At 40.4% G+C, this 27,773-nt stretch overlaps 3 protein-coding genes across 6 annotated transcripts in view; 1 reads left to right on the top strand and 2 right to left on the bottom strand.

Annotated features, from left to right (window-relative positions):
- The window catches only part of Pgant9 (polypeptide N-acetylgalactosaminyltransferase 9), an 88,676-nt gene extending 71,295 nt beyond the window's left edge, over nt 1-17,381 (top strand). For 3 of the 4 annotated variants that reach the window (XM_089471843.1, XM_089471841.1, XM_089471842.1), the window contains 6 exons: nt 7,018-7,236; nt 9,353-9,495; nt 10,572-10,662; nt 10,863-10,973; nt 15,374-15,481; nt 15,546-17,381. In XM_089471843.1, coding sequence (XP_089327969.1) covers nt 7,018-7,236; nt 9,353-9,495; nt 10,572-10,662; nt 10,863-10,973; nt 15,374-15,481; nt 15,546-15,707 — 834 coding nt within the window. In that variant the 3' untranslated portion in view covers nt 15,708-17,381. Of the gene's footprint in view, nt 1-7,017; nt 7,237-9,352; nt 9,496-10,571; nt 10,663-10,862; nt 10,974-11,400; nt 11,500-15,373; nt 15,482-15,545 lie in introns of all 4 variants that reach the window. The other variant, XM_089471844.1, reaches the window with a different exon arrangement.
- Nucleotides 17,382-17,847: 466 nt separating this feature from the next.
- LOC149268802 (trypsin-1) lies at nt 17,848-18,945 on the bottom strand. The gene has a single exon (XM_089469839.1). It carries the CDS (start codon nt 18,785-18,787, stop codon nt 18,017-18,019), a length of 771 nt encoding a protein of 256 aa, XP_089325965.1. The 5' UTR covers nt 18,788-18,945; the 3' UTR covers nt 17,848-18,016.
- Nucleotides 18,946-21,072: 2,127 nt separating this feature from the next.
- On the bottom strand, nt 21,073-23,626 carry LOC108615035 (cilia- and flagella-associated protein 161). Its single transcript, XM_089471282.1, has 5 exons — nt 23,479-23,626; nt 22,090-22,424; nt 21,520-22,035; nt 21,359-21,463; nt 21,073-21,303 (listed from the first exon to the last, which is right to left on the bottom strand). Exons 2-5 carry the CDS (start codon nt 22,183-22,185, stop codon nt 21,109-21,111), a joined length of 912 nt encoding a protein of 303 aa, XP_089327408.1. The 5' UTR covers nt 22,186-22,424; nt 23,479-23,626; the 3' UTR covers nt 21,073-21,108.
- Nucleotides 23,627-27,773: the final 4,147 nt, after the last annotated feature.

Raw genomic sequence — 27,773 nt, 5'->3', positions numbered from 1 at the left:
TCAAAAACTTCATTTTCAGCAATTTTGCAGAAGATGTGGCTGAGTGGGTCCAGAATTTACGAATTGTTAGACCGAATTGTTAGACACAGATGGACGATGTTTCATGCACACGTGCGCAGAGGCGTCGCCTCGCTCCCCCTCTCTGCCCCCTCTCAGTGAATTGTAATTATATTACTTAAAGCGTGAGCTCCAACTGCTGTTTTACTTTAACTTTGAATAACTGCGCGGCAAATTAAATAAGCGGCTAACTTGACACGACCCTGCTCATTTCCGGTCTGGGGCAGCTCGCTCCGCACTTCCGCCCTGCGGCACGTGATGTTGTCGCCATTTTTGACGACGTTATTTACTATTTGCTGTCCCAGGCAGACGTCGGTCGAGAGCGTCTTGCTTTTAATTTTCATAAATTTTACTACATGTACTCTCTCTCTCTCTCTTTCTCTTTCTCTCTCTCTCTCTCTCTCTCACTCCCTCTTTTTCGATTGTCCGTCTCTGTTTGTTTCTGCAAGTTTTGTGTGTTTTGGCGTTTTGCACGTGCGCGCATTTTACTGCTTAATACGCAGCGTTGCACTTTACTTTTATTGCACTTTCAGGACGCGCTGCGTGTAAAAACGAACAAAGTTTTCCACGCGCTCGAATCTCTGCTGCGTTTTATGAGCTTAGCAGAGACGCCGCCTTAAAGGGGAACTCTACTAAACCTAGTTTACTTTTACTTTAGAACTTCTTTAAAAATGCACAGGGAAAAGAGATAATAATCTTAAAAATTTCATTATATTTTACCAAGTAATATAAAGTTCCCTGCGAGACTGAGCGATGAGATGAAAAGGTAGAGCGCTGCCCCGGCTAGATTAAATCTTAAGTCTATACTTAAATCTTGGCTGCTGTGAATGAAGTATTCTTATTTTATGAAAACTGGTCCATATATAAGATGCTTGCCCTATAAACAAATGTGAATAATAATAAAGTCGCTTAAATAAAAGGACCCCAACTTGAAACTCTACTAGAACGAACTTTAATCATTTCTAAACAAAATCATTCTATGATGAAATGTTCTTCTTTCTTTGTAAATTAAACTGTTACATAAACAAATGGTATTTGCACACATTCATATATTTTTAATTCCATTATTTATTTCATTGGTCGTATTTTATAAAACGAAAATCCTTTGCTACGGTTCCCTAATTAGGCAGACATTCCATTCCGTCGTACGGCTTAGCATATCGTATTTCATTCATCTAATTTTGCCGTGGATTGCTCGAAATCACATCGTAGACAACGCCCCCTTGTTGGTTGTCCTGACTACGCCCCTGCCTCGGGCTGAATGGCAGACAGTCGGTATGCCGTTGCCTGGACTGTGCCGCGCCAGGTTAGGGTTATGGGCGTGTGGGATGCCTCTGCTGCCTTCCCAACGGCTCCAACTCCAGCTTCAGCTGCTGCTGGCGAACGTTAAGCACTCGCTAACGGTCCACTGAACCGGTAATCAAAGCAAAATCACCAAAGCAGCGCTGAACTTTTTATGCTAATTTGATGCGTCTCATGTAACAGTCGCCTGCCGGTCAACGATTGTGGGTGTTTCCATGTGTGTGTGGCTGTTTGAGTGTGTGTATGTGTGTGTGTGTGCGTGCCACATTAAACATTTTAATAAGCTTTTTAAGAGCCCTGTCCTTAAGCGTAGCTAAGCGGGTTAAGCAGCAGCAGCACCACTTCAGCCTTCAGCCGAATTTGTTTCCCTTGGTTTCTCTCCGCTTCCCAGCGGATCTTAAGTTCTACTTAAAACTTATACAACTGTTAACTTTCTTCTGGGCGCGGCGACTTTTTAGCGCTCGTGCGTCGTACCTCATGCAAATGCGATGCAAAGGAGCATGAAAACTCTCAAGTAGGCGCCTGCCGCCATCGCCCGCCCGCTGAGCGACACTTTAAGCTGCAGAGATACAACTGTATGAGTGCGTGTGTGTTGTGTTAGCTGCAGTGGTGGTGGAGTGGTGGAGTGGTAAAGGGGGCGTGTCTAGGAGCACTTGTCAAAAGTCAACTTCACATTATGTCAAGCAGCATTTTTCCTTCCTGCGAGCTTTTCTTCACGTATTTTCCCTAACATTTTTGTTGCTGCAGGCTGCTGCTGGCAGGCTTCGGCCCGCAGGCACTCTCTGCTCTTGCCCTGCCCCACGGCGGCCCGAAGAGAGGCGTGGCCTGCAAGCTATTTGCGCTCGGCAATGGCCCCCGCCCGCTTCCTCGCCACTTTGCCGCATAATGCGAGGCTGACATTTACGATATTCCTGGGCATATTTTTTTTTGGCGCCTCCTGCTGCTTTTCGTGACTGTTTTATTTGATATTAATGTGGCTGTGGCTGTAGCTGTTGTTGTTGTTGTTGTTGTTGTTGTTGCTGTTGTGGTTGTTGCTGCTGGCAGCCCGCAGGTTAGCACATTATTTCCATAGCACTCATTGCGGCGCCTGTTTATCACACACACACCCACACACACACACACACACACACACGCGCAACTGGGCCACTTCCTCGTTTTCGCCTGCTTAATTTGCGGTTGCCTACGGCGACAGATTCCGCAAGGATTTTCTAGTAAACCACTCGCTACTTCCCCACCCTCAAGGTCTCCCCATCTCTCTCTGTCTCTTTCTACGCTGTCCGTTCTGCTCTTGAGGAATGGCTTTGGCGGCCAAAGGACCCGTCATTTTTCAGCTAAAATTGTGTCACTGTGTAACATAATAAATGCCGCTAGATTTATTTGATATCTAAATAGGCTGTCGCTACGCACCGCATTGAAGCCATGTGAGAAATGTGCACCACTTAACATACCCAGCAGGCAGCAGGGCCAACGGGTAGCCTTGAGTTTGGCTCGCCAGCAGCTTAAGATTTGCCACAAGAAATCATTGCGACATCTCAAAGGCCATTAATTCAATGGAGCATTTGCATTATTTAGGGGCGTCAGAGCCTTAAAAGAAATTATCGGCTTATCTGCAAAGCCATTAATTGAATTACGGATTATAGAAATATAAAGTTGATATATAGAAATTTAGAGAACCTACAATATTAAGGGAATGTTGAAAAATTTGCCCATGTATTATAGCATATTATAGACTAGGTTTGAGAAAATAATTTCTGTAAAACTAAATTGAAGTATATATCTTATAATAATATTGATTTATAAATGGTACCCATCGAGCCCAGATCGAGCCATAATGTAGTTGCAATTGGTATCGAAATATCCTTAGATTTCGTATATATCATCTGAAGACATCAATTGCCTTAACAGGGTATCTTTATATAAATCACGACGTCTTTGACTTGGCTATTTCAGTTAGAGCCCTCTTCTGATTGCCTATGCTAAGACTGAGGTCTTTGTTTGGGAAAATCTATATAAAAATTGATTGATTGTTTTATAAATCAAGTGAATTTTAACACAAGTGCTGAAAGGCAGTCTCGGGCCTTGGGCCTTGTGAATCCTTTGAGCCTTTGAGCCTTTGAGCCCTTGAGCCTGGCGGGCATCCACTTCTTGCAGCCGCAAACAAACTCATTTCATATGCCGCATGCCGCTGGCTGCACTCTACATGATTTGTTTGTTGCTTCCACACACACAGTCACTCACACACACACACACGCTCATGGCAGAAAAAAGTAGCTATATTTATCCGTTGTTGAATCATTTAAGCCGCATTATATGCGAACGTTGACGACGTATGGCAAAAGCGAAAAGTTATGCGACTTTGTTTACACAGCAAGAATAAAACGGCAACTGGAACTGGCAGCGCAACAGTAGCATGCCACATGGCCACATGCCACAGAGAGTGGCAGAGTGGCAGAATAGCAGAATGGCAGAGTGAGTGCCGCCGAGAGTGCAACTGCAATTTTCCCCATCTTTTTGGTGTTTATTTATTTATTCAGCGCTGAATTTTATTTCATTTCAGTTTATTTTCGCAAGAAACTTATTTTCGTTTTTACTTCAATTTCCTGTGCGCATGAAACAAAACCAAATGGCCAACCGCGAGCAATGCGAACGAATATTGAATACCCTGCAGTAGCACAGAAATGGACTTCCATATAATTTATGCTGGAGTGAGCGCAGTTAATATGATGACGGAGTATATATAGCTATTTGCATAATTCATATTAAATGAGTATATCAGCTGCCCTGCATACCCTGCCTAGAATATACCCAATATCCACAAAAAATTAAAGGATGTTGAGCACACACACAAAAAAAACAAAAAATAAAAAACTGAAAAGAAACGCAACTATAACAATAAAATCCTTTTACATACACATGCATACATAACACACACTCACACTCAGCTGAAGGCTGCGTTAGTTGTTGTTGTTGTTGTTGCTGCTGCTGCTTTTCACTTTTGCCATTTGTTCTGTCACTTCCGGCGGCAGCAACAAAAAAAATATCTATACGTATATATGTATATATATATATATATATATATATATTTATAAAATGAAAAACAACAACAAAATGGCCGTCCGCTTCCGTTGGTCTCTTATAGCCTCTCCCGCTCTCCCACTCTCTCTCTCTCTCTCTCTTCCTCTCACGACTGCTTATATTTGCCTACAAAACTGTTGTTTTTTGTTGTTATTTTACCCCTTTCTATACCAACCCCATTCTCCCTGCCTCCCTCTCTTTCTCTCTATTTCTTTTATTGTCTTGCGCCAGCAGCGTTTATTAAATGTCACACTGCGAATTTGCCAACGGCCGCCAAAGGCATAGTTTTAGCCAGCTCCAGCTCTCCTGGCCGCTGCACTCTCCCCTACCCTCCCTCCCGTCGCTGCAGCTCGTCGCTTGCCTTGACTATCTGACATCCGTCTGGCATTCCGGCATGGCCATGACGCGACTCACACACACACACCCACATATATACACTCTCACACAATGGCACTTGTCGCGTTTGGAGATTTCACTCAGCATTCGCCTGATGTTTGCTTGTTTGTGCCTCGTGCTTCGTGCCTTGTGCCTTGCGCCTTGTGCCAGGCTTTTGTCTCTTGTTGCTGCTGCATTTTCTATTGTCGCTGCCTTTAAGTAACATATTTTTAGTTGCTTAGCGATACGACACGCCCCACATCCGCGCCCGCACCTCGACCACGCCCATGCCCACGCAGCAGCCGAGGCACTGCTGACAACTCCCCAGGCAGTCAGTCGGTGACAATTTCATTTATTTTGCGCTTCCCTCTGCCTTGGTCTCTCTCTCTCTCTCTCTCTCTCTCTCTAAAAGCAAAATCAAACTTCGTCGACTTTTTAGAATTTTGTTTACTTTGTCCACATGCCGCCTGTATGTGGAGTGCTCTCAGCTCAACCTTGATTACAAAGGAACTTGCTATACGTTAACAAAAGTAAATTCAACTGTTTTGACTGAGCTTTAAGTTATCTTTGCAGCAAAGAATTTGGATTGATTTTTAATTATACTAAATAAATTATATTGTTAATTACCTAACATCTTCGGAAGAACTATTTTTGGATAATAGTTAGGTTTCAACTAATAAGCTTTTGTATAAAGTAAGCTTTAATTACACTTTAAGCATTGCTCATTCTTTAAAAGAGCTTTAAGTTAGCTGGACGTTCGGCTTTGATGATTTGAGTCCTATGATCAGTGTATATCGTAAATAAATAATCAGAGCTTCATAGTTTTTACCAAAGTAACAAATAGTTTCTAGACTGTTCAGTCTTTGTTTTGCTTGTAGCTGGATCTTAAAATATATATTCAACATTGCTGAAGCTTTAAGGCAATATAAATTGAAAGTAATTTAAGCAAGACTTTCTTTGAAAAAAGGCTAGTCTGACATCAATTAAAAAAGAAAAACCTTCAGACGAATTTTTTTAGGTAAGCTTTCACAAGCTGAAACCCTTTGCCATTTACCAAAATAAGAAAAGAAAAAAGTTTTTCAACAGAAACTAAATCTTTTCATTATTTTTGCAAGCTTTATGTGGAATATTAAAATTCTGCCTCTTGCCACGTTGCTCGATTTGCTTTGTAATTGCTTGAACTTGTGTGTTGTTTGACAAGAGAGTTTCTCTTGTTGCCTTTGTTGATTCACATTTCCTTTATGCCAGCTGTCTGTCAGTTGAAAATCACATTACGTATACGCAATGTTGCGTGTGATTTGCATCGCTCTGGGCTGCTGTCTGTTATGCATAATGAAATCGTTATAAAATTGTTCAAATAATTTGCTGAAAGAGAAATACAATCGCCATTAGCTCATGTTTATTAAAATTGTCTTCAGTCTTCATAAATTATTGACGTTTGTAATGTTTTTGTTTACCACTCATTTGTGTGCGGCAAACGAAGAGAGAAAATTTGATATTTATTTTTAATTATTCGGCATGCCCGACATGAAACTGCAAGCAGCTGTTGCTTGTTGCTGGTTGCTGGTTGCTGCTTGGTTGCTGCAAAACAAGCAAAAATTGTAATTAAATTGCAATGGAAACGAAATGCAATTCTCCAATTAAATGCAAAATGTGCCAAAAGATGTGCTCGAGCAGAGCAAGTGGTACGCCAGCTGGTCAGAGGACAGCACCAGCCCCAGCAGGAGTAGCAGGAGAAGCAGCAGTGAAGGCAAAGTAAATATAAAGCACAAAATATTCAATTACAAGCTAAATTTGTGGAAATCCAAAACAAGAGAGTGCCGACAAAGAGATAGAGAATGAGTCATGTAGCTGGTGCGAAACAACTTAGGGAAATATGTAAGAAATAAAATGTAGCCTCAAGAGTTTTCAAGCTGCTGAAAGTATCGGAAAAACAGAATTCCACAGATGCTGCACAACGAAAAGGCTGCAAGTGGAGCTGGAGCTGCAGCTGGAGCTCAGGCTGGCTTTAGAAGTTTGCTTAGGTGTTGGCCACTTGAGATGCCGAGCGAGCCAACGCTCCAGTCGCTCCGGCTCTCAGTTAGGGGAATTAAATGTGCTTATGCCAGTGCACTGGGCCAACAGACTTTTTAAATATTTGTTCATTAGTTTGGTCAGCAAATTGTTTATACTGAAATGTTTGTTGCCTTTCTCCTCATTTATTTGCAGAGCACATCGGAGCCCGTCTACTCGCCGACCATGGCCGGAGGTCTGTTCTCGATAGACCGCAAGTTCTTCGAACGGCTGGGCACCTACGACTCGGGCTTTGATATCTGGGGCGGCGAGAATCTGGAGCTGTCCTTCAAGACCTGGATGTGCGGCGGCACTCTCGAAATTGTGCCCTGCTCCCATGTGGGCCACATATTCCGCAAGCGCTCCCCCTACAAGGTAAGTGTCCAGACCAGGCCTCTCATTAACGCTACGGCAGAATGCGAAAGCAAACCATTTGAGAATTAAAAACTTATGCACACACAGCCAGCCATGATGAGTGTGTGTATGCTGTTTGTTTGCTGCGTGTGTGTGCTGTGTGCTGTGTGCTCTGTGTTGTGTGTGGCCCAAGGTCCGTGTTTGGTCAACAGTGGCCCAACAGTGGCTCCCTCTGTGCACATGTCGCACATGGCAGCCGCAGCGAGTGGCTGTGCCAGCTGCAGGACATAAACACGGCAAACCAGAAGCTCGACAGGAACTGCAACTAGGAGCAAGGACATGCATGGGCCGGCCACTGCGGCCGCTGTGCCGTAGTCTTTGGCTGCTGCCTCAATTATCAACGGTTTACGCTTGACAAAAGTTTGGCAACTGTTGTGTATGTCATGCATTAAGCTGCAACGAACTGTATAGATACCTGCCACACGCCACACGGTACACGCTGCACGCTGCTCGCCACATGGCACATGCCACATGCCAGTCGCAATAGAGACGGCCAATAAGCTGCCGAAAATGACATCAAATTTGGGTGGTGGGCTGCAGCCTATTGAGCATCTCATAAAAGCAGCTAATGCTAATGCTTGTGGGCAAATGGGCCATTAGGACTAGGGCGCACCATCATCTCGCCATGTTTTCGAACTTTGTGGCCAAAATTCCAATTGAACTTCAGCAATTTGACTGTATCGAAGGATGGCAAACGGAGCTCGAACTTTGACAGTTATGCATATGCTTGAAGCACATAGCGGCAGTCAGCTCCATTTTCATTTTCTACAAAGGCTCCCATCCAACTTCAGCAGTTAAACTATGTAAATAGATGGGAACTAGCTGTCCTACTTCGTAGACTTATTCATATGCTTTTAGCGTATATCGACAATCAAATCCATTTACATTTTGTAACTTTTTACAAGTTGTGTTTGAAAATGCCTTATAAATCGATACGAATTTCATTTCATAAATATTTTACATTGAATTGCATGCCAACATACTCTCAAGCTATACATATAGCTATTTAGCTATGATTGATTGAATTTGGCATCCCAGTGATTTAGCAATATTTAGCAATCATTTTTGGAAGCCTTTTCAACGAATTTCTTTCAAAATACTTGCTGAAATGCCACAGGATCCAATTACGTTGTATTGTATTGTATTGTATTGTATATTTAATCGATCGCAATCTAACATGAGTATTAGGGTGGTACAGCTTTTGTACAAATGTTAATCGATCATCATAATCAATAACGAATCCTGAATTCCGAATATGTAGCTTAAAAAGGAAATTAAATATATCAGATTATAGTCCGATTTATAAATAATAACCAATAATTAAATAGACAATCAAATATATCATAATCTGATCTATTTATAATAATTGTTTTCAAAAACTTCGAATATTCACACGATTTACATCGATTTAGTCTCAAATGCTCTTAAAGAGTGCATTGCTATTTGATGCGAGTCTTTAAGTTGCCGCTGGCCCTAGCTACTTCATATAAACCACAAGCCTCTCACAGAGCAGGCAAGGGCAACACACACACTCACACTCCGACAGAGGCTTTCTCACTCACACTCAGACAGTGCAGACAGCGAGCGCATAAACAAGAACAATACACAAGCACAATGGCAAACATAGGCCAGGAGGCAGACAATACGTAGAGAGAGATGGAGCGAAGCTGTGGTTGGTGAAGACAGATAACCGCAGAGACGCACCGCAACAGCCAGCGGCAGCAGCAGCAGCAGCAGGAGCGGTAGCAGTAGCAAGTGGACAGCCAGCAGAAGTTGGTACACATGAGCAAAAACGGGCTCATTCAGGTAATTAGGCTGCCTGGCACCGCCCAGCTCACATATAAGAGGTATTGCGATAAGCTCCAGATCCAGCTCCCGCTCCAGATTCAGATTTGACTCCATTGTACGAGAGCCGCTTGTTTGTTTGCCAAATATTTTCTGTGGCTTTTGGCGCCGTGCCCTGTGTCGTTGTTGTTGTTGTTGTTGTTTTTGCTGTCGTTTGTCAGTTGCAGCCCAATTGTTGCTATGTAAATACCTCTGTCCTTATCTCCGCTCTCTGCATCTCTTTCGCTTTCAGTGGCGCACGGGCGTGAATGTGCTGAAAAAGAATTCGGTTCGTCTGGCTGAAGTCTGGATGGATGATTACGCCAAGTACTACTATCAGCGCATTGGCATGGATAAAGGCGACTATGGTGACGTTAGCGAGCGCAAGAAGCTGCGGTAAGTAGAGTGAAAAATGCAACAGAGACCCCTAATAGATTGTACAGCCAATTGAAGGTATCTGTGGAAGTTTTAGCTAATGCTTAGGTCAAGAACAGCAAGATGTGATGAGAGATAAATTAATTGTGAACTGAATGGAATACAGGAAGTTTTAAAAGATATTTAATGTAGGTGAATTCGAAGGGGAGGAGAGAGAATGAAGCAAGAACGAGTGGAACTGACTCATTAAAGTCAAATTAAGAGACCTCAAATATATTTAATATATTAAATATATCAATAAAAGTGAATATAGGAAGGTAAATTTGATTAGATAGGATGGGATATAAATTAATTGTGAATTGAATGGGGAAGCAGAAATACAGAGAGTTTTAGTTTATTTTATAATTTATTGCATGTAGGTGAGAAATAAGAGCAGAACTTTAATATATTTTCTGTGGAAATTCATCTTCAATATAAGTGAATGAAATTAAAGAATATAAGCCAACGAAGGTAAAGGAAGTTAAAGTTCATTAGATATGTAAGTGACAAATAAGAGACGGAGACAAAAAATAGAGTAAGTGGAACCGAGAAATTGGTACATGTGATAATGGTTTTGTTAAAGACAACTTAAATATATTTTTGTAGGAATTACACCAGAATATAAATGCGACGATTTAGCCCTGTTCAATCGCAGAACCTACAACGGCTATAGACATGCTTTACTATAGAGCTTGCAATTATAATGTTATCGATTAAACAAATTATCGATACTCAGATTATTAATGTCTATATACATTTAGATTTTTTATTATTTTGTGTTTGATTATTTAAATTTCATACAAATGCTTCAAATGAATTTAGTGCCTTGAAAGCTCAGAGTATCTCCCAGTCACTCGCTCCCAGTCTAGAGCTAACTTACTCATATATATTTTCTATAATCACGTGTACAAAGTCCACATTTGCTCAAATTTAGTATGTACAGAGTTAATAATAGTTTCAGCAGCTTAAAACGTATCTAGCGATAGCAGATTATACCCTCCATTTATATAGCTGACAACACTGTAATTAACTTCAATCTGCCCCCTCTTTATCAACAGTGAGGATCTGCAATGCAAGTCCTTCCAGTGGTATTTGGACAACGTATATCCGGAGCTCTTCATACCCGGCGATGCGGTGGCCAATGGCGAGGTAAGTTGCACAGTTTACGATTCGCGAAGGGAAACACGCGGCTATTGTTCAGCATGTGGCATGTGGAGAATGGCTGTATAACTGAGATATGGCCCCCAGACCTACCCCGTTCGTTCTTTCCGACTAACCCATTAATGTGCCAATTTTATGGATACACACAAACACACATACACATACATATTATGCTTCCCATTTCGCAGATAAGGAACTTAGGTTATGGCGGTCGCACCTGCTTGGACTCGCCCTCGGGCAAGCGCTACCTGAAGAAGCCCGTCGGTCTGTATCCTTGCCATCGGCAAGGCGGCAATCAGGTTTGTTACCAATGGAAACAGCGACAGCAACAGCAACAGCACAATGCAACAGAGCACTGCGACCGCCACAAACTCCGTTGAAGCACAAAACCGTTAAGATATAGCCATGTGTTATATATTGTATTAATAGTCCCCCTCTCTGTTGAGCCCGTGTACAGATTGCGTAACTCGAATTCTCCCAGACAAAACCTTTACTAATTTGACTAAAATGTATATTTATGGCACAAGGGTCGATACTTTCTAACATCTCTTTGCCAGATTGCAATAACGATAACGATAAAGTTAACGATAACGATAACGATAACCCAGCTGCTGTCCGTTTTCTAATATTGTTTGTCGGCCATCAAATGTTATTTTATCCGTCTCTCTATCTCTCTTTCTCTCGTTATCTCCTTCGCACATATGACAAATCAAACTTCATTTGCAGATAAGAAACGTTAATACGAACATGTGCATCGATACCCCAAAGACCGGGGATGAAGACCCTGTCGGTGTCTACGAGTGCCATGGCCAAGGAGGACATCAGGTATCCAATTCAACATCCATCATTGCCTCTCGCCCCCACCGTACATCGATACGCATTACTGCTTGGGATCTATCACTCACCTATATATATATATGTATATATATATATTTACATATGTATATACATATATACTATATGCTATTATTGCATTGGTTTCGGCTGTATTTCTTAAATATATACTGTTTTGGCCTCGCTCTCTCTCTTTCTCTCTCGAGTGCTTTGTCCACCTTCTGCTTGTAATTATAGTTAGTAGCTAGACCTGCGCTTGCTTGATTAACCATTGGACTTAGCCAAACACCAAACTGATACCGGTATTTGTACATATATTTATTGACTTGAATGCCTAACATTTGGATTACCCATACATAGCTCTAATATATTGTACTAGGCTCTCTGACTTTTAATGCTACAGTGTTGGGTATTGTTAGACCCTCATACGTTGCTATTGGGACATGATTAATGATGAAACCAGATATACTTTTCAAGTGAATCACGTATTCAAATATTTAGGATCTAAACTTATTACACGTCAAAAGCAAACATACTTTTTCTCGTACAACTCAGTCAAGATTTAGAGCCAACGTAATATGCGAACGTGCATTGTAAAACAAATTATTTTACATTCTGTTCTTATTTTTGTTTTTATTTATTTTTTATTTAACATAAATATAAAAAATACCATTAAAATTTTATTTTATTTTTATAAGTTTTTATATGTAAATAATATTTGCTTTTTGTTTTGCATACTATTTTACCATGATTTTATTTTTTTCTGTATGTTTCCATTTGACAAATATAAAATTTTGTTTATTTAATATATTTTCCAAAAGTTAGTAATAACTAAATATTTTTTCTAGTTTTTTAACATTTGAATATTTCTATATATTACTTATAAGTATAGTTTATAATTTTGGGCTCTTGACCTTTCTTTCTCGACTCTGAATGCCAAACTTATCTTTCGGCAGCTTTAAGTAAATATTTTCTTCAAACTAAAGCTTACTGATTCTATTGTATATAAGAACTAAAAACCCTTTCAGAGTCTTCTTAAGGTTGATATTTATTGTCTGTCTATATTCCTTATATGTATAAAACCCGTTTGAATTTTGAAAATGGTTCTCCCCAAAGCGTTCTGACCTTGATTGTGGGACCTTGTCAAAATTGTGTCCCCTCAAAGTATCAACCTCCCCGTACTTGTCTAATTTACAATATATTTTTGATAGTCCTGCGGTTTTGAGCACTAATTTCACGGAGTTTGTGGTTCAAGCAAATGTTATTTTGTTTTGTTTTGTTTTTCTTTTTTGCCTCAACTTTCTGTTTAAGCTCTTGGCATTTAACGCATTCGCCTTTTAGCCGTAGCCAGAGCGAAAGTATTTACCAACAAATTGGAAGAAAACGTTGCCAAAAGGGCCTACAAACTGCATTGACTATAATACAGGATATGACACAAACACACGCACACACATACAGACACACACACAAAGTCACACATGCAATGGGAATTGAGATTTATGCCACGTTGCAAAATTAATTAAATCGCAATCATAAATAAAATGACAAAAATGATAAATCATTTCCATGGCTTTGCTCTTGCCAGCTTCACGTTGGCTCTGTCTGTCTGTCTGTGTGTGTGTCTGTGTGAGCACTTTACACAACCATCAACAACAGCAACAAATGCAACAGCAAAAACTGTGACAATTTTACGAACATTTAATAACAAGCATTTCGACAACAAAAACTGCACACGAATCAAATATCTACACACACACAGAGACAGCTAGACAGACAGACAGGCGCACGAAATACACTAAACACACACACACGCATACACGCTTATACATATATGTGCATTCAAACACACAGATACATTTTGCGGTGGGTTCTATGTTGTTTATTCAACATTAAATGGAAAGTGTTGACCTCGTTGCACGCCGTCGTGCAGCGCACAAAAAACGCACGAGAAATCGCCAGGCGGCTGTTTTGCCACGCCTAGCGCAGCCGCCGCCCAGCCGCCACCCAGGCCTGCCCCACGCCAAGCTGCAGCACTGTGTGGCATTGCAACAAAGCGCTGCAAAGAAGCGAAACAAGTAGCAAAGGCACTCAGCACCAGGATTATCGACTGCCTCAATACCCTGTAAACTGAGCTCGCAGCCATTCACGCATGCAAATTCAAGTATCGCTCCCGATTAGCTCCAGTCCAGCCAACATACCCCACATCACGCACTATTAAGGGGCATTAGAGTCAGCTTGGCCCGCGACTGAATAAAATAATCAACATTTGCCAGCGTTGAGGACACACGCTAAAATGTGTGGGCGTGGCAAATTTTAATTTCGCTGGCAATGCAAAAAGAGGAAGAAGGAACGAAAAAAGAGGGCGGCTGGGTGTTGTGGGAGTGGCTACAGCCGTTGCACAATTCTTTTGACTAGTCAAAGGATCTCCCAGCAGCGACAACAACTACAACAACAACAAAAACGGATGAAAAACCCGCGCTACATAATGAAAAAAATTTCCGTTTTAATTTTCGTTTTCTGCTGGAACGAAGCGCTTATAAAATACTAAAAGTTCGCGAATGCATATTTAAAAAATACCGAAAAAATACAAACTGCAGAGGCAAGAAAAAAGTGAAGAAGAGTTTAAATGTGAATGAAAAAGATACACACATAATTAAAAATGTAACACGCTGCAGGAAAAAATAAAATAAATAAAAAGGAGAGGATGACGAGGAGGAAGAGTATTACCAAAAGAAAATCCTTGGAATGGGTTTTTAAGAGGAAAATGCATGTTTAAGCTGAGCAAATGAAGGGCATAAGAGAGGCGTGGCATGAGGAAGGCGGGGGTGGGCACATATGCGGCAAGACGAGAGTAAAAATGTGAAAAGTAAATATACAGTGAAGCCTGGGGCTAAGCGAACAGCCAGCGCAAAACTTTAACAATTTTAGTTTGTAATGTTGGCCAGGAGTATTTGAGTTGAAATTTGGAATTAAAAGGAAGCTAAAGAGCTATAATAAGAGAAAGAAAGAAGAAAATGCTTATGCAAATAAAATGCTTAGATAAATATAGTTAAAGAACTTGATTAATTTTCTTATAAAATAATTAATACCTGCTTTTCCAATCAATAAGCATTTTATTCAAGAGTATTTAATATAAAAACTAAATCTGATTTTATCTAACTGAAATTGTTTATATTTAAAGTTAATAGCTCTTTTTAGAATAGTTATAGAATAACTATTTTAAATATAAAATATAGTTTTCAATGTAAGCCCCAGGCTTTGTTAGGGTATCTTGCATCTTACCACAAGCAGCAGCCTCAACTTTTGCTTTTCACCAATTTCCGCAAATGCCATTTGGGTTGGATTTGGTTTGGTTTGGCGCTGGGCAAGAGCAAATGTCGGCGCAACGAAATAATGTTGCAACATTATAAATGTGTGCAGCCGAGGCACAATAAACAAGCCGAAACGGCATTCACGTGGCCAACATCATCAGCGTGGTTAGCAGAGGCAGCGGCAGCGGCGGCGGAAGCGGAAATGCTAACACACAACAAAATGGCGGCCGTGCAGGCCATGACCAGAACAAAGGCCATGGCAGGCGAGGCCAGACCCGGCCAGCTGCTGGCAACAGGGCTCAAATTATAAAAAATCATGGCAAAGCCACAGACAAAACACAGACCAACACACACACACACACACACAAACACATACACAGACTGTGGACTGGTAGCAGCTTTTTGGCATTTAATTTAATATTAAATAATACTAAGTAATGCGGCTACTTGGCTTAAACGTTATGCAACAATTTCTAGCACTTGCTGTCACAATTTGTTTTAATACCACTTCTTCTTCTTGCTCTACTTCACTTGTGCTCCTTCCACCCATCTAGTACTGGATGCTTAGCAAAACGGGCGAAATACGCCGTGATCAGGCCTGCCTGGACTATGCGGGCAAGGACGTAATACTCTTCGGCTGCCACGGCTCCAAGGGCAACCAGGTTAGTATATGGCCTATCGCATTGAGTATATATGCAATTAGCTGAACATTCTCTGGCTTTTCAGTTCTGGACATATCATGAGAACACGAAGCTGCTGCACCACGGCTCCTCGGGCAAGTGCCTGGCCATAAACGAGAGCAAGGACAAGCTCATCATGGAGGAGTGCGATGCGTCGCATCTGCGCCAGCATTGGATGCTGGAGAACTACGACAGCAGCAAGTTGTGAGGCTACTTTTATGCAAAGGGCACCGTATTGCTGGACAGCAGAAGCAGCACAAGCAGCACCAGCAGCAGTAGCAGCATCAGCAGCAGCATCAGCAGCAGCAGCAGCAGCAGACGTATTCATAGTTTTTAAGCAGAGCTCACGGCCCGCGAGAGTTGTGCAATAGGCATTAGCAGAGTGTTTGCCATGGCTTTTAACTGAAGCAGAGACATGAACACACACACATACGGATGGAGACACACACGATACGAATTATTTATCTGAATATTCATTTTGTATGTCTTGATTTCAATCGAAGCGACAAACATAGCGAAATTAGTTTGTAAGCGCACAAGCAAGAAAGAGAACGACTGTTGTACAGTAGATCTAAGTCTTCTAGGCATAGCACATAGCACACTAAATACTAAATATACCTAGATATACATATATATTATAGTTATTTAGCAACTTAGGCTAAATAGAGTTCAACTGGCAAGTCGTAGCGCAATTTTTGCATTTACATGTTAAAAACTTTTTAGCACAATTTTTTTTATTCAAGGCAAACTTTGTGTGCGTGTGCGTGTGTGTGTGTGTGTGCAATTGACAAGCCAATAACTGAGCTGTGCAGCGCAGTGCATCCACACAAGTATATATATATGCATATATATATATATATATATCTAACATAAGATATAGATATCTTGTACTATTTATGAAATTCTCCAGACATCTAAATGGCTTTGCTAAAGTCAAATTCCAAATATGTTTTAGCCTGTAAGTCTTGCTTTAAGTCTATTGTTGTTGTAGTTGATTTTTTTGGAAAGCATTTGGTGATTTTGACCCTCCCCTGCGCCTCTCGCCCCTCTCTTATCACATCATTCCCGATTGCCTAGAAGGATGTACTTATCCTGCTTATATTTATTTTGTTTTTTAAGCTCAATTTCTGTTTCGCAAATATGAGAGAAAACAGGGAGAAACCTATGCCAAATTATGTTTACGAGGGCAGACATACATATATATATTGAAATTTACATATATATATATATATATTTATATATTCATTTGCATTTTGTTATGAACTCAACAAGGACTACATATCCCGTTTGTTAGACAACGCCAGCTTATAGATTAGCTACATTTCGTGTGTAGAATATTATATCATCAGCAGTTCAGACAGACTTATCGATATCACTAAAGTATAGAGCTAGGTACTTAATCTTAAGACACAAATATGCAATAGTGCCTTCTACTTTAAACTGACATACTACTACTACTAAACAGCAACTGTGGAATCGTTTGCGCGCCCAGCCCTAGTGGGTCATCATTGGAGTCACAAACAGAGCCGACTGTAAATACCTGCATGTGCATATATAAGTTTATATATCTATATATACGAAAACTGTACAATTTTATAGCGCAAATGTAAATAATCGAACATTTGATAATCACGCATTAGATATCGAGCTACTGTCATGCCGTGTTTGATTTGCGATCGTAGGAACGTTCAACGTTTACATTTAGCGTACAAACCAAAAGCCATAAATGTGGTTAAGAAATTTTTGATAATGATCCAATAATACCCTAAGCGCGTAGTGAATGTCTAGTACTTAAGCAATTACACAAGTTGTACAAGGACACACAAAATAAAGTTACAAATAAAGAAAAACATTGTGTTTATATAAAAAAAAAAAAAAATAATTGTTTTTTTATAGTTCTAGTTTAGCTTATAGTTGAGTGGAGTTATGGAAGCAGCCTAAACTTAGACGAGTTCAAGAGTACTTTTCAGAAGCTGAAATTTATATAAATAATCCGAAAAACGTCGAAAACTGTTAAAAATGTGTGAATATTAAATGTTTGGTATATACATTATTAGTATAGATATAATTGCAAACGTCTGTTAAAATTAATAATTCCATAAATTTAATGAATGCGGTTTCTTGGTTTAAAATCGACGAAAACGAAAAGTATGGACTCTGTGAGGAGTAAATGTAATTTATAGCAGGGCTGTTCCATAAATGGTTTGAGTATTTGATAAGAAATGTACTAAATTCCTTTTCGAATTGACTGGACAGAAACCAGTCGTAGTACGCAGGTTTGTGTACAGGGTAAACTACGGCAACAATAAAAAGTGTTGCCTACTTTTAGGGCTAATCAAAAAAAAACAATTTTAATTTTTTGCATAATTTAAAAATTCATTTTTGTTTCATTTAAGCTTCTGGTTAATTTTTAACAATTTTTAAATAATAACTTATTTGTGTTTCTTATCTATATAATATATAATAGTAAATAGTTTATTCGTTTTCGCATCGGGTCTATTCGTCGTATCAGTTGGCCTAAACATTTGCCATTTGCTTGATCCAGGACCTCAGGGCGCCGACGTATGTGTACATGGCCGGGCGACCCTTGGCGCCGCAGCCAAATCCCCAGGAGACGACACCGAACAGCTTGCCATCGACAGTCAGCGGGCCGCCGGAGTCGCCTTGGCACGAGCTGACCTGTCCGCTGGGATGTCCTGCGCACACCATGCGATCCGTGAGTCCTGGAATGTTCTGGGCATTGCAGAAGTCGCGACTCCACAGCTGCACCTGGGCGAACTTGAGGCGATTCGGCAGCTGCAGGTTCTGGTTGATGGCGCCGAAGCCGCTGATGGTGGCCAAGGTGTCCGCCGCGTAGTTGGCATCGGCGTCGGCCAGCTGAATGGTCTGAACAGCGCCGCCCAGCTTGACGGGGCTGCTGAGGCGTATGAGCGACATGTCAAAGTCCTGTGTCTGCGGATTGTACTGCGGATGGATGATCAGCTGAGCGATGTCCAGCGTCTGGCCATTGCCGGCGGCCAGGTCCGTGGTGCCCACCACAGCCTTCATCTGGCTGGGGCTCTGGCCAATGGTGCAGTGGGCCGCCGTGACGATCATCGTGTCCGATATCAAGGAGCCGCCGCAATGGTGGCGTCCCCTCAGCTGCAGCGACACCTGATGCGGAAACTGGCCCGGCGACGCGAACTGGCCGCCAATGATGCGAGTCACCTCCGCGCACCTGGCTGGATGGCCAGCCATGACGACCAGGAGCAGCAGCAGCGGAGTAAGTTCTTTGTGGCTTGAAGACATTGCAGAGGTGGAGTGTGTTGGCGCTGCGGCTGAGCCGATGGTTTTATACCTGCCGCAGCACTCTAGGTGGGATTCTTTGTTGGCCTTATCAGGCTAGCAGCGGGAGCTTGGCCGACCCAGTTCCAGTTCCGTGTGCGAATTTGAAATCGTGCAGCGACCCAGCCCAAACAAGGTCAAGCAACCTTGTCATTTAGCATAGTTTTATTTATTTTGCAAAGAAGTCGAAACGATAAGGATTAAATAAAAATGCTGTTTAAGAGTTAAGTAACTAGAGACCAGAAAATCTTCTCAAACGTCATAGGTACGCTTATCTAGCCATATAGTTCTTGGCCAAACTTAATCTTGGCTACGTTTACGCAAAGACAAACAAACCTCTGTAGAACATGAATTAAAATTTGCTTTCATACTAAAAGGAAGCAATTCATAGAATGCCTTTATCTAGCTCCTATCAAAATACAAATGTTTACACTTGCTCATACTTATCCTACAGCTATGTTTTATATACATAGGTTTGGCCTCGCGATGTGTTACCATCTTAAGATCGTTATAACATCTGCTTTTTGTCATTGATAATTTCAAGTATCATAATAATGATAAATCCAAGTATTGTTTGCAAGTGTGTCAAAGAATTTCTCCAGAATAAATAATCGCAAAAGAGTTATTAAGGATGGTTGTCAGTCTTAGTGATGTGTCTGATAATCAGATTATAACCATAATAACAAGCAGAAAAGTACCGATGGGTTTGCTCTGAACAAAAACTTAAAAACTAAAAATTTGTTAGTCAATTTGTTCGAGTGAGGCATCCGAGATCTGAGATCTGAGAGTGGGCCATATACAACATATACATACATATTTGTATGCCCTGAACTCTTTGAAGTAAAAATTCTTAATCAAAACGATAAGCTAAATTAATCAAACCATGTCCGCCTGTCCGTTCATTCCCGTGAAATCAGCAATCTCGTAAACCACAGATAAATACTTATAAATACCATATGTAGAAGTACAAGTCTTTAATTTTTAACACATCCCATTTTATTATTATCGATCAAAAAGCGATAATTAAATTTGGTTTTTAAGCGCATCTTGGCGAGTCCCCCATTAAAACATGCTTAAATATTAAACAATTTATAGATATTCAATAATGTCTAGAACTGACTAATTAAGATTTATTAAATATTCTATCATAATATATAGTGCTTAGTAAACCTTAAAAAATTGAAAGAAAAACAAGTAAGAAAGCTCTAGTCGAGACTGCTCGACTACGAGATCCCCTGAACCCTTGGAGTGCTAGCTATTTCAATAATTTTTCGCGTCTTTCAGCTTACACAAGAAACACACACACATACACAAACACATACACATACAAGCAACCACGCATAAACACGCATGGGCTGCAGTGTGCGCTTACTATGAGAACTTAATTGTTTAATAACTTTTTTTGTGGACGTACGATCTTCATGAAACTTTCAGATTATGATTATAACATGAATATGCATGTAATTGCCAAAGCACAAGTCTCTAGTATTTGAAATACGCGTTTTACAAAAGTGAGGGTGAGGGGGTAAATTTAGAGGTGGGGGGTAAATTTTAACAAAAACCGAAATTGTATAAATTGCATTTAAGCATACATTCAAAATTTGGAGGCTCTAGCAATAAAGGTGTAGAAGATATAATTTTATAACTGGTTTTCGATAAGGTTTTTCATCGATAAAAAAAGATCGGGATGAGTTATCGAATTTTAATGATAAACTCGATATCCGCGCTGTAATTACGAACATTTTACAAAAAATTTGAAGTCTCTAGCTCTTATATCTTCGGAAATCGACGCGTTCAAACATACGGACAGACGGACAGACGGACAGACGGACAGACAGACAGACGGACAGGGCCAAATCAACTCAGCTCGTCACCCTGATCAAGAATATATATACTTTGTGGGGTCTGCCACGCCTCCTTCTGCCTGTTACATACATTTCAACAAAACCATTATACCCTGATTTCCCATTTTCAATGGGTTCAGGGTATAAAAATGTCATATATATTTTAATTAGTCTTGAGTCTTAGATATATTACTTGTATATAGTTATCTAAACTCTTTAATCCATTTTATAATTCGCTCAGAGTTAGCTTTCAGATGACGAACTCTTATATACAGGCAAAACAAAGTTTGATTCAGCTGCCTTATCGCAGTGCGTACCTGAAATCGCCTAGTGCCTCTAGTGCCAAATTGATAAAAACAAAACAAACTAAGCAAAAACAAGAAGAAAACAAATATAAATAGCAAATGCTGTTGCCATGGCCTACTGCGTTTATTGGATAATTTATGCGTGTTTAGCGCTCGTGTGATGGCCATTGCTAATCATCCAGACGTTCTTCCAAATTTCGCGCTTGAAAACATTGCGATAGTTCTGAACAGAAACCAAAAACTCGGGTCCGAAAAGGGTCTGTGTGACAACATTCTCGGCAGCCAGATTCCGATTCGTGGCACTGTGGACAATGATCATGGGTGCGTTGCTCTGGAGAAGGGCATGAAGGAAGGTATGCTCTGTAGAATATAGGTTATCTACTCACGGGCACCGTCTCGCCTTCGCTCTCGAAGCGTTTGTATGGATCGACGTGCATGCAGTACCAGTTGGTGAATGCCGTGGGTATGTCGCCATCGGGACACAAAATCCTCTGCGGGAAGTGAGCGTATAGACACAATGGATTTAGAGGGTGTTGGCAGTACATACGCTGCGATGCACCAGCCCCAAGGGCAAGTTGATTTCCCCGTGCTTGCTCGAGTCGAAAGTCGTCTTAATCGCCTGCGTGAGGTTGCTCAGCTTGGGCGCGCTGTAGAGCAGGATGGGATCGTTCGTCGGCTCGACACACTCCAGCCTGAAGCGCTGCCCGTACTTCAGCTTCTCGCCCGACCGATCCTTGTCGTCCCCGCTCACAATGCGAAACGAATTGCGCACGCAGGGCCGTTCCGACGGCGCCACAGTGAGCTCGCAGTCCTCGTTGATGGTCTGGCTGGTGCGAATGGCGTACTCGTTGATGACCACCGACAGGGCTGGATGCACATCTGAGGTGTCCAGGTCCTGTATGTTCATGTAGATGGGCATCAGCTGGATCGTCGCTCCGATTGTTATGTCGTGCTTCGGCGCCGCCAGCTGCACCTCCCGCTGGAAGTTGTCGAACAGCGTGCGGGCCTTCTCCACCAGCAGCTCGCCGCGATCTCGCATCTTGCGAAAGCTGACCATCTTGTCCTGAAATCGATATATTACTATATGAAAACTATTTGTTAGACATCTGCAGCTCACCAGCTCCAAGCAGTTGTCCTCAAACCAATTGCCAATGCGCACATTGGGCCGATAGCGATTTGAGCCTGATTCAAAAATGGACACTGAGCAAGGCATCGCGCGTCTGTCAGAAACAGTTAACTACGTAAGAAATTTATGAAACAAAATATATTTGAGTGAAACAGAGATTTAACGTATTGTGGAAATTATTTTGAGAGCTGTTGTTGCTGCGAGAATTTGTTTATTACGAATAGGCTGAGGAGCTGGCAAAATAATAACCCCCCTTGACAGCTGAAGCAAAGCAGAGAAGTTGAGTATATTGAGCTGAAGTCAGCCTACGTCTAATCAGGGAGAATCTACAAATGAATAGAAATAGATTAAATAAGAATAAGAATAATTAAGTCCAGATTATGCAATGCTTATACTTCGCTTAACAAATTAAGATAAATACAACTTATCAAATAAATAAGAAATAAGCTAAATAAATAAATGCATAGATACTATTTATTATTATGTTTATTAAATAAGTATATCATGGAATTATGACCATACGTCAAGAGCAGAGCAAGCACGATTACGCGCCGTAGTTAATCTTGGCAATAAACATGGATTATTAGATAAGAATTTCAAATAAAAGGCATCGCTCTTCCCGCCTACGAACAGTACAGCATAGATCGTCGTAGCACACTTAACTGAGTGCAGCATATATTGATGTACATTTACTTCAAGTTCCATTTCCGTTTAGATGTTATTAATAAATCCATACATCCATACATAAGTTCGATATTTTCATTAAGATTATAAAGCCGGTACTTTATGAGCCAAAGCGATCTACGATTAATACATGCATAATTAGTTTCTGTCATCATTTGCCTACATTTTTATAATCTATTATATACTTTTAGTCGTTATCTTTCAATATGCATATTGCTCTACATGGCGTATGCGCAATATGAATTGTTTTAGGCAGAGCTATAAATATTTAATGACGACAGCATTTCTTTCCACTTACTGAGCGAATTCTGAAGAAGATTTGAATTCAGATAATTAGCTGACTAATTGCATGACGAATGCAAAGCAGAAGAAGAAGAATATGAAAGAGAATATATAGAATAATTCTATAGATACATCTGAGCATCTAATCATAGCTAGATTAGTAGCTATGAGAGCATTTATATATATTCTATATATCAATTATGTACATATACATACAGACGGACATCAAAAATACACTTTCCAATAAATTATATAACAAAAACTTTTGCATACTTTAAGCCGTTCAATATAAATAAAATCGTTGGCCAACATGGCGTATGCGTAATTTGCGTATATCAGATAGCGCTATAAATATTGAATGATTAAACTATTATTGTTTTTGCATGAGCAGCAGATCTTGTTATTTGCACTTACTGAGCAAATATTTGAGAGCATTTGACTCAGATAGCGTTAGCGAGCCAGCGAGCTGAGTGACTGAGTGACTGACGAACAGCCTAGATGGAACTGTTTGGCAACGTCGTCTGGCGACTGGTGACTGGTGACTGGAGACTGGTGTAATTCATTGGCCCGTGCGATAAATAGGTAACAATAAACAGGCAATAACATAAACAACAATAAATATAAATATCACAGCGACCAAGTAGTGCAGGGATGTGGGGCAGGCTGAGTGCTGTTGCCCGGCTGGCAGTAATTCAAGAGATAAGCGGTGTGTGAAGAGCACAGGTTTCACGGGTTTCGCGGGCTGGCGCAGCTATTGCCCCGCTGCTATCTGCATAGCCACGGCGTGCACTTCACGTGAACGTGATGGAGTCACTCGGCCGATTCGCAACACGTTCCTTATCAGGCGGCAGACTGAAACAATGGGCTGTCACTCAATTAGACTGGCCGAGATTAATGGCCCCTTTGCTGCCTCTGCCAGCTTTATGGGAGCGACATATTTGCGCAGTCATCATATCAACATTAGGACCCATTCGCCATTAGCCATTAGCCATTATTATTATTATTATCGGTTATCAGCGCCAGCTCAGCTCTGCTGTGCCTCTCGCCTATGGCTCTCATAATTCCCACTCTATCGAGGCGAATGCATTTTGTTTAGTTATTATTACATTTGCCAAGCAGGCCCATAAATCTCCGATAATCCTTAAATGTATTATGATCACATCATATCATGATCAGTGTCAAAGCACTATTAACAACAATCGATAGTGGATCCCTTTTGCAGTAAAAAGTAAACTTGTTAAGCTAGTCAAGCTGATGAAATGATTTGCTCTTATCAACAGCTTTTGAGTATTTGCATATATTTCACAATGTCGGAAGTGATAAAGCTTACCGATAAAGAAAAAATAAAAACGGATTGAAAAATAAATAAAGGAACTTACAGTGCTTTAGACTTAATTAAATTATTTATGACTACGTCCTTTTCCTACTAGATCATACAACTTTAACATTTAGTTCTTGACTTAAACCGTTACTTCTCAATTGTACATAGCTTATGGCTTTCTACTTCCTTCTATCTATGCTAAAAGGTGTGCAACTTGAATTCCTGTTATATACTCATTCACGAAACTCAATGCATATATTGCTCTTGTGCAATGTTTGTCCGTCCGTATTTTCGCCTGTCCGTATGCATCTCTCCACTATTACACATTTGTGAGTAGACTTGCCTGATAGTGTCAAGAATTGGCCGATATGTCCACTTGGAAAGTGAGAAGTCGTGCACTGCTGTGCTCTGCTGCAATCTATAGAGATACAGTCTTGAAACTCGAGCTGCATGCGCGTGTTGATAACCCAAGATAGAAAACAATGGACGGATATATCCACATCCTTGAGAGGACTAACAAATCTGGTAAAATTTGATTGTATCATCTATAGCTCTATAATCAAAATTGTACGTATAAAATACTTTTAACCTCTTCTATTAATATGCCAAACATTATTTATATATAAGAACTAGTGGTGTGGCACATTGTAATAATCTACATCATGCAATCTTTTGGATCTGAGTGAGTGCTAATTGGTAAGGAGTATTCTGCAGTTGATAGGGCTAGACTGCAACATTCTAACGCGTCTTAGTCTCTTTTCTATCTAGTCTATATATTTATATACATATGCAGTTACGATTCTCTGTTAAAGTCTTGGTAGTCGGTATCTTCAGCACCGTATGGATTACCATTGTATCTTATCAATTGCAAACAAAAGAAAACATATTGAGCTATATTTCTTGGAATTATGTAAACATATCTATTATATCAATGGAAACATCCAGCAACAGCTCTATTCTCTTTACCCATTTCTCACTAGATTCCCTGCTTCTAATGCTAATAGAACATTCTTGTGGTTGATCTGCGGCTTTACAATATTTGTACTCTGACCTTCTCGCTTTAATGGCAATTCATCATCTGTGACGGCGTTTAACGATGGCTAATTCCATTCGACATGGAATATCAAAGGAATATACTTCGCCTTTAATCTGTGCTGCAATATAATTGCACAATCGTTTGCTGATTGGCCACGCTTAAGCGTGTTAGCTGCTTCACTGTAGCTCTTAATGTGCTGTAACGTTTCGTAATACCATACGCCGATAATCTGGGCAACAGGGTGCCGCGTGAAGCATGCTCGACTGATACGAGAACCTTTCATAATTATTAGTCGAAAATAATTTTTAAATAAATAATTTGATGTCGCCCCGTGTTTTACAAAAGCTATTGAGCTGATGATAGGAAGGCTTCACGTCAAGTGGACTAATCAGTGTGAGATATAAATCTCAGCTGATAATGTTTCGACCTCTTCAAAAATTAAATTATCCACAACGCACACTTTGTACCAAAATTAATAAGTCAGTTTGCTGCAATCGGGCGAGACCGACTGTACAATTCAGATTAACGGTCGAAAAATAGTTAACTGTATAAAAAGATAGACAGATCTCAAGTCTCCAAAAACAAATTATAATAACTATAGAATATCTATCAAATTTGCTATAATGTAATTTAATCCAATTTACCAATAATTTCCTTGATCTGACGAGGATCTCAGCAGCTTATTTCCGCCTCTAGTGAGTATGATAATCTAATATATCTATAGAGAAACTCAATAATATTCAGATTTAATTAACTTAAGTACATTGCACAAAGCCAATATGCTCACTTAACTTCGTGTATACAATAAAAGCATGTTTATTTTATCAATAGGCAGCAGACGCCCAACCACCTACGAAATTAATTGCGTCAAGCGACGGGCCGCATTGGATGATTAAATCGTCATTACGACTATTCAAAAATAAAATATCTATAAGCATCTAAGAGTGCGCCGCAGCTCTACGTGCGTAATCATAGGCCCAATAGATGATTACAAGTTGCCATATAACTTGATTTCATTTTAATTCAATGCCGTCATCAAGAGGGAGCCAGCCCCTAGCCCCGACTTGTGTCCAATTAAACTTATCGTATTTGACACAAATATTATAAAGCTGTTTTCATCGGGCCTCATTAGAAGCGACAAACGCGAAAACAACTTAACTAACTGCGTACCGTTAGGTATGCTACTTTAAGGGGATATCTCCGAATTTTTCCAGGTCCAAGAGATTATCAGAACTTGTTGTAGCTTATATTGCAATCATAGAGTCAATTAAATTTAAAGCTGTTTTCCTATCGACTACTAAGAAGACACATAAAATTTAAATATTCCTATGCTTTTTTGCTTTGTGGTTGAGATGTCCACGTCATATCCTGTACATTTTGTTCAGCAATGTATTTTTTATGTAAATACTACTTTTAAATTATCAATCATAATAAATACCATTTCACATAACAAGGGCCGACCATACTTCTATAAAATACGAGACTCAATAAATATTTCTTTCCTGCGATTATCCCCAGCGATAAAGCGCACATTGATTTAGTTAAGTGTTAAACAAACAAAATAAGTACATATTTAGCCATATTTCCCATCCTCTGTATAGCAGTTCTTGAGATTGTGGAACTGCTCCGCCGATAGCTTTTGTTGCTTTTGCCTGGCAAAAAGCTTTTGCCTGGAAGTAGAAGTGGTAGCTTAATATTTGTTGTTTTAGTTGTCCAATAAAAAATCATGTGACTCTATTCTTGCCCATTCATTAACTTCCAATCGGCAGTTCAATTTTTAACGGTTCTGCTACTATTTGGCAATTTCGCGTTTTTATAGCACCATAAGGTGCTAAATCCGTTTTATATTAACTTTAAATAGGTGCACGATTCGAGGCAATGGCTATCTACGGTCAGTCTGCTGTGGCTTTTATTGACCTCAAGGCTTATCGTGCTAGTCGTGTATAATTGTAAATATCGAAGGAGCTAGCTGTACGTACGTGTATGGAATGCTCTACCTGGTTCATGGCCTTTAATTGAAGCGTGCTGGTCGCGTTGGTCGTCAATATGCGAATTTACTATGTAAATGTGTTTACAGTTAACTGTAAATATTGTAAAAGATGTCATTCAAAAGGCTTAGCCATAATCTCTTATCACACGAGCTGCACACGCAGCTGCGTTGTCTGCCCCGCTGCCAACAGCCGTTCAATGACTGCTCTCGACTGTAGAATGTGCTCGTGCGAGCACGTGACATCGGCAAAGGTTGAGAGAAGGCGAGCGAATTCGAGGGAGAGCGAGAGAGCGAAAAAGTAAAGTGAGTTGAAGCTCACATGCGAGCGGTTCAGCTTCAGTTGCTTTGCTTTCGCACTTGCA

The sequence above is a fragment of the Drosophila arizonae genome, chromosome 5 (assembly GCF_054131065.1).
Source record: "Drosophila arizonae isolate 15081-1271.41 chromosome 5, UAZ_ARI_1.0, whole genome shotgun sequence".
Classification (NCBI taxonomy): domain Eukaryota; kingdom Metazoa; phylum Arthropoda; class Insecta; order Diptera; family Drosophilidae; genus Drosophila; species Drosophila arizonae.
Note: the sequence above shows the minus strand (reverse complement) of the source record. Positions and strands in the feature narration are given on the sequence as shown.